The 6,000-nt window shown below is 38.8% G+C and overlaps 3 protein-coding genes across 7 annotated transcripts in view; 1 reads left to right on the forward strand and 2 right to left on the reverse strand.

Moving 5' to 3' along the window:
- Positions 1–964: 964 nt before the first annotated feature.
- LOC104809240 (probable serine/threonine-protein kinase WNK3) lies at positions 965–4,223 on the forward strand. Of its 3 annotated transcripts, none has more exons than XM_010535144.1 (8): positions 965–1,350; positions 1,558–1,595; positions 1,806–2,033; positions 2,119–2,342; positions 2,438–2,595; positions 2,865–3,051; positions 3,130–3,237; positions 3,314–4,223. In XM_010535144.1, exons 1-8 carry the CDS (start codon positions 1,258–1,260, stop codon positions 4,036–4,038), a joined length of 1,761 nt encoding a protein of 586 aa, XP_010533446.1. In that variant the 5' UTR covers positions 965–1,257; the 3' UTR covers positions 4,039–4,223. The 3 variants fall into 3 exon arrangements, with proteins under 3 accessions (XP_010533446.1, XP_010533447.1, XP_019057653.1); XM_010535145.1 differs by having other exon boundaries at positions 2,125–2,342; XM_019202108.1 differs by having other exon boundaries at positions 3,319–3,433.
- A 5-nt stretch (positions 4,224–4,228) lies between these two features.
- The window catches only part of LOC104809243 (protein DEHYDRATION-INDUCED 19 homolog 6-like), a 3,237-nt gene continuing 1,465 nt past the window's right edge, over positions 4,229–6,000 (reverse strand). For both annotated transcript variants that reach the window (XM_010535148.2, XM_010535149.2), the window contains exons 2-5: positions 5,537–5,673; positions 5,280–5,357; positions 4,989–5,161; positions 4,229–4,561 (exon numbers count right to left, since the gene is read on the reverse strand). In XM_010535148.2, the coding sequence (XP_010533450.1) occupies positions 4,462–4,561; positions 4,989–5,161; positions 5,280–5,357; positions 5,537–5,673 (488 nt within the window). In that variant the 3' untranslated portion in view covers positions 4,229–4,461. The remainder of the gene's footprint in view (positions 4,562–4,988; positions 5,162–5,279; positions 5,358–5,536; positions 5,674–6,000) is intronic.
- Positions 5,680–6,000, reverse strand: part of LOC104809242 — a 1,342-nt gene continuing 1,021 nt past the window's right edge. The window contains exon 2 of one of the 2 annotated variants that reach the window (XM_010535146.1): positions 5,680–6,000. In XM_010535146.1, the coding sequence (XP_010533448.1) occupies positions 5,949–6,000 (52 nt within the window). In that variant the 3' untranslated portion in view covers positions 5,680–5,948. The other variant, XM_010535147.1, reaches the window with a different exon arrangement.

The raw sequence follows: 6,000 nt of genomic DNA on the forward strand, positions 1-6,000 counted from the left end.
GCACGAATAAAACGAATGCACACTGGAATAAGAGAGAGATCCTATTGTTGTGTATGTATGAGATTAAGTAGTAAACGATAATTTGAATGAACTGAATTATATACTCATATAATTGTAAGATACGTCTACTTTTTCGATTGATTATCTAGAGAGTGAACTCCAAAATTAATCATGTCTAAAGATGAATGACCTCTTGAAAAGTATATCTCAAAAAGTGTGCGAGAACAAAACACGCTGAAATGTCTCGTATTAGTCGATTAAAACAGTTTCAACATTCTCTAACGTAATGTTCTCGAGACGTTAGAAATGGTATCAAAACATGTAGAAGTGGATAAAAAATATGTGAATTTTGGATACCCGTCCCGACATAAGGGTCGAATATTTGAAGTTCGGATATCCGCCTTATAATGAGATCGAGATCGGGTTTTAATTTAAATTTGTAGGTAAAAAAAATAGACTTTCAAATCAGACGGACTTCTAATAAATCAGATTGTTTTTTGAAAAAATGTGAAAATTAATTCAAATGAAAAACTCTAATCTAAAGGTAAAACTCCGTCCGAATCTTAACCCGAATTTTATAGATCAGATTTCGAATTGAGTTTTATAAATTCGAAAAAATTTGGATAGTTCCAAACTCAAATCCAAAACCTTCGTAGCGTGGACTCAATGTCCGGTTTGACACTTACATTTAGATATTTAGAGAAAAAAAATATAGTTTACAAAGATAATTTAAATTTAAAATATTTTGCAAATTTTTTACACCTATGTCAAGACCCCTATATTTTATATCATTCAAAGAAATCTGCAAAAAATTGAAGTGACTAAAAAACGAAAACACACTGAGACGATCCCGAGACTGCCATGTGGCACTTTTTGTTTTTGTTTTTTTTTTGTCGGATCACTTAAAATCTATATATGAGGAAACAGGGGAAAAGCTCTGAGTTTGGAAGGTAATAAAAAAAAAAAGAACAAAAATCAGAGCATTTAGATCATGAAGGCTTCAGAATAAATCCATGGTTCCATGTGAAAACGAAAGAGATCTTTCACTCAAAAGTCGGTCGCGAATCACCGTTACAAGTTATACATAACACCTGCTTCGATCACTACTGCATTCTCTCCCTCTCTCAAATCCTGAATTGAAATCCATTTTTTGGTTCCTACTCTGGAGATCCATCAGTTTCTCGTTTTGACAAATCTGATCTTGCTTCGGATAGAGTCGCAATTTCGGACAAGGGTTTGTTGGGTTCTCCCAACAACATGACGGCACCGCCTCAGGATTTGTCGATGGAGCAAGAACAGGATGATACAGATGAGTTCGCCGAGATCGACCCAAGTGGCCGCTACGGCCGGGTTTGTGTCGAATTCCATCTCTTTCGGTCTTAAAACTTTGATTTTGCTTGCCTTTTGATAGTTCAAGGGATTTCCCCAAATGGGTTTCCTTATTTCTTGCTGATGATGACGACGAAAGCAAAGCTAGACTAGGGTTGTTGTCTGTCGTTTGATTTTTGCTTACTGGAAAAGCATCATTCATTGTATTTGTTTCCACTGAATTTGCAGTATAAGGAGGTTTTAGGAAGAGGAGCTTTCAAGAAAGTGTATCCTTTTCATGGTTTGATCTATTGGCTTGGCTTGTTTCCGAGTTCGAGCAGTCGTGGTTCTGCAGAAAATATATGTTCATTAGGCTTAGTATTAGTACTTCAGAGTTCTGGTTCTTTGCTTGAAACAAATAGGATTTTTGTTTGTTATGTTCTGTTGAAGAAATGAGTAGAATGTTTCATTTCCTTGATAGGGTTTACCAAATTCAGATACAGGGCGTTTGATGAACTGGAAGGAATAGAGGTAGCTTGGAATCAGATCAAAGTAGCTGATCTATTGCACAACTCGGTGGATATGGAGCGTTTCTATTCAGAAGTTCATCTGCTCAAGACTCTGAAACACAAAAATATAATAAAGTTGTACCATTCATGGGTTGATTCCAAAAACGAGACCATCAACTTCATCACTGAAATTTTCACGTCGGGAACATTAAGACAGTGAGTTTCTATATCTAGTGTTTTTCTTCTTTAGCAACTTGGCTTTTGCCTTTCGCCGGACGTATGATTTCCCGATTATGGGTAGGTACAGGAAGAAGCATAAGCATGTTGATCTGAGAGCATTAAAGAAATGGTCTCGACAGATTCTTGAGGGTCTTGCTTATCTTCATGGTCATGATCCTCCTGTGATCCACCGAGATCTCAAGTGTGATAATATCTTTATCAATGGTAACCAGGGTGAAGTCAAAATTGCAGATCTTGGTTTAGCTGCCATTTTGCACCAGACTCATTTAGCTCGTAGTGTTATTGGTGAGTAGTTATTCTTTTCATGTCACCTTATTCTGATGCCTAGTGAGTGAAAATGGACTCTCTCGAGTTGTGAATCCGATCATCGATGTTTATAGGTACCCCTGAATTTATGGCGCCTGAGCTTTACGAAGAGGAGTACAATGAGCTTGTTGACATTTATGCTTTCGGTATGTGCTTGCTTGAGTTGGTGACATTTGAGTACCCATATACTGAATGTGCCAATGCTGCTCAAATATACAAAAAAGTGACCTCGGTAAGTTCGTGTTTTCTTTCCTTATGTAGTCATGCATGGTTAGTTCTTACGTTTCTCTGCTTTGACATTGTGAGCATTCTTGATGTTGCAAGATTTCTCTTATAGTATTTCTTTTTTCACTCTAATTATGTTCTTACAAGTTACGACGGGAATATATTAACGTCCCTCACCAAGCATGGTGAAGTCTTACTTTATCTTGCCATTACATTCCTTTTGAGTTTCACAGCAGACCTTTTTATAACCATAGTCGATTTTTTTTTTAATGTAAGGGAATAAAACCAGCTTCACTTGCAAAGGTGGAGAATCCTGAAGTCAGAATATTTATAGAAAAGTGTATCGGGAAGGTATCTGACCGTTTAACGGCCGAGCAACTTCTGGAGGATCCTTTTCTGCGATCGGATGATGAGGCAGAGAGTATAGCTCATCCTCAGCATTCCAGAACCCATCATCATTCAGGTAAAACTCTTAAAACCTTTTGCATGGCTTAGAGGGCTACAAGTATTTGACGCTAAGTCATGGCTCTTGAGCTTGCAGATACTGGGAAAAACACGATAGCTGAGTCCGGTATAGATATGACCGTTCAAGGGCAAAGAAAAGATATTAATACCATTTTTCTGAAACTGCGGATAGCTGACTCCACAGGTTCCTGGTTTTTCTTCCCATATCGTGTATAATGTTTGCTTCTTTGAAAAGCCCAGGACTAAGTTTCTTGTCTCAGGTCAGCTGCGGAACATTCATTTCCCATTTGATACCGAGGCGGATACACCAACTGCTGTTGCTACTGAGATGGTGGAGGAGCTTGACCTGACAGATCAAGATGTTTCAACCATTGCTGAGATGACCGAATCAGAAGTACGATCACATATTCCGGACTGGGCACCGATAGGATCCAACGAAGAAAACCCTGATGGAACTGTCGCAAACTCAGATGATTGTGAGAGACGGGTAGATGATTCTCCTGCTCTGAATGATAAATCCACCTTGAGTGCAGAGACTAATTCACCTCGTACCTTTTCAATGGAAACGCTTCCATCCGGTAGAAAGTACTGGTCATTGGGGAAAGCTGAAGAGGAGAACCCTCCAACCAACCAACGAATCTTAGAGTCACCATCCGATGTTGACATCATCTGGGACACAAAAACCCTAACAGAAAATGATCGGAACAGCCATGATGCTTCAGATGAATGCAAGGAAAAGGACAGTGATGGAGATGAAAACCGGGAAATGCGAACTGGGATGGAGATAGAGATCAAGAACTTAGCAAGTAAACTCGAGAAATTATTGGCAAAGCACGAGGAGGAGTTGAATGAGTTAACAAGGACGCATGAACTTGCTGTTTCAGCACTTCTTCAGGAGCTCCCAGCAGACACCCTTCAGAAGGTTTTGTCTGTTTGCAAGTCCAAAGTTGCTGATCTTAAACTCTCGGACATGACCGATCCGTAACGTTTATTACAAGACACAAGTAGCAGAGTTCCTCTTACAAGGGTTTGAGAGAATTTTAGCAACAAAGGCCATGATTTCTATTTGTTCGTTGTTTTCTGGATTTGACTTGATTCTTTGTCACGGAATACTAGAGTTCTTCTAATACTCTGTACAGAACAAAAGGGATAATCTTGAGTCACTGAGAAGCGAGAACATCAAATGGGTATATTATTAAAATTTAAAATAGAAGTTTTCAGATTCTGAGTTATTGAAATGAGAGAGAATGAGTTTGACAAGATGCCTAGACCCGGCATGCATGCATAATAAAAGTACAAACAAAATGCCCTTCCATAAATACAGCCACACCATAAATGGTCCAAACATTCTGCTTCAATCTTGAGTCTTACTGATTCAGCATTCCAGAAAATGGTGATGTCCTGAAATCTAGAGAATGGTTGAAAGAACCAGTTCCTGAGCAAAAGCTGCTATTCTCCGTTTCTCGTCAAGTTCTTGCTTCTGAGCTTGGTCTTGGAGTGGCTTGGGGCTGCGAAAGCGTCATGAAACGACATCAGATAACGATTCAGGTTTACCGAATCTGCATTGAACGTATATATATATATATATATCGGTGTACTCTAGCATAACTGAAGAAAGGACTTGTAACCAGACACGTCCTTTCTTCCGACGAGCGGAATTTTGCAGTGGAATAAGATGATGCATTTCTAGAACCTATAACGGGATAGAGGCTCGAGATGGTTATTCCTCCAGAAATGGGATTTTGGAACACCATGTATGGAATCTAATCACACACAAAAATGTTTTCTAGGATAAAAACCTCTTTTGCTGGTTATAAACGGAATTTCGATTCTAAATGAATACCTTAAATCAATATATATGCATGGGGCTTACCCTAAAGTTTGAATCTTTGGTAAATGCATCTTTTCTTGATAAGGCGAGGGAAAGCATTTTACCTTTTCGCATTAGAGAGGTTCAATATTTTCTTATCTGAGAGATTTTCTAACGGGACATCTGATGGGAGTTCAGCTAGGGTTCGACTGCTTCCAGGGTACCCGAGAAATGAACTCAATTCTTTTCCAAGCACCATCGAGCTGCTGTTCCCTGGTTTGAGCAGCTTTCTCCTCCGCTGCAAAATACGTACAGTGTTTGTTTAATAGAACTTCCCTTAATCCAAGCATATTTCGGCTCACTGATATACGTAAAATTGAAATTCACGTGCAAGATTGCAAACTCCGAAATTGTACCTTCATTGAAGTCTTGTGATGTACCATGAAATGCCTAGTTAAATTCCCGTCCAGATTTCCCGCGCAAAGAGGACAAACCTAAATAAGCGAAAAGCAAGATTACACCCACGTTGTTTAAATGCGCATTGACAAGCTTAAACAAGTTGAATTATCAAATTCGTCTACTATGACTTGCCGATCTAACCCATAATAAGTAGATTCGTAAAGATAAAGGACCATATCCTTGTAACATAACCACGTAACAATAGCAGATGTACCATATTTCTGTCATCAACAGAGTGTTCTTCTCGAAAGTGAATGCACAAAGAGCGAACTTCAATATCCATGAAGCAAAATGGACATTGAAATAAAGATCTCCCTTCCTCATCTCCCTCGGAATCATCAAAACTATTATCTGCAAGGGGCAATGAAGCAAAAAAACAATAAACCAATAACGAATAGTAACCACAAAAGATATACAAGAGATTTACTACGTAAAGATCAAATGACACTGACTACACGTGACGAAAAAGCCTCTCTACCCAATATTCAACAAATGAAATCTATGACCAAAACGCTGCAAGCTCTGCATGATTGTATCCCTTATGTTACCGATAATAGGGTTCTGAAAAGAAAACTAAACAGCATCGGCCAAACAAACCCTATGCCTGATTACCATCCAGCTTTGCATCACAAATTCCTATAAACTTTTCCTGCAGAATCACCAAAAACATTCAGCAGG

The sequence above is a fragment of the Tarenaya hassleriana genome, unplaced genomic scaffold, assembly GCF_000463585.1.
Source record: "Tarenaya hassleriana unplaced genomic scaffold, ASM46358v1 Cleome16, whole genome shotgun sequence".
Classification (NCBI taxonomy): Eukaryota; Viridiplantae; Streptophyta; class Magnoliopsida; order Brassicales; family Cleomaceae; genus Tarenaya; species Tarenaya hassleriana.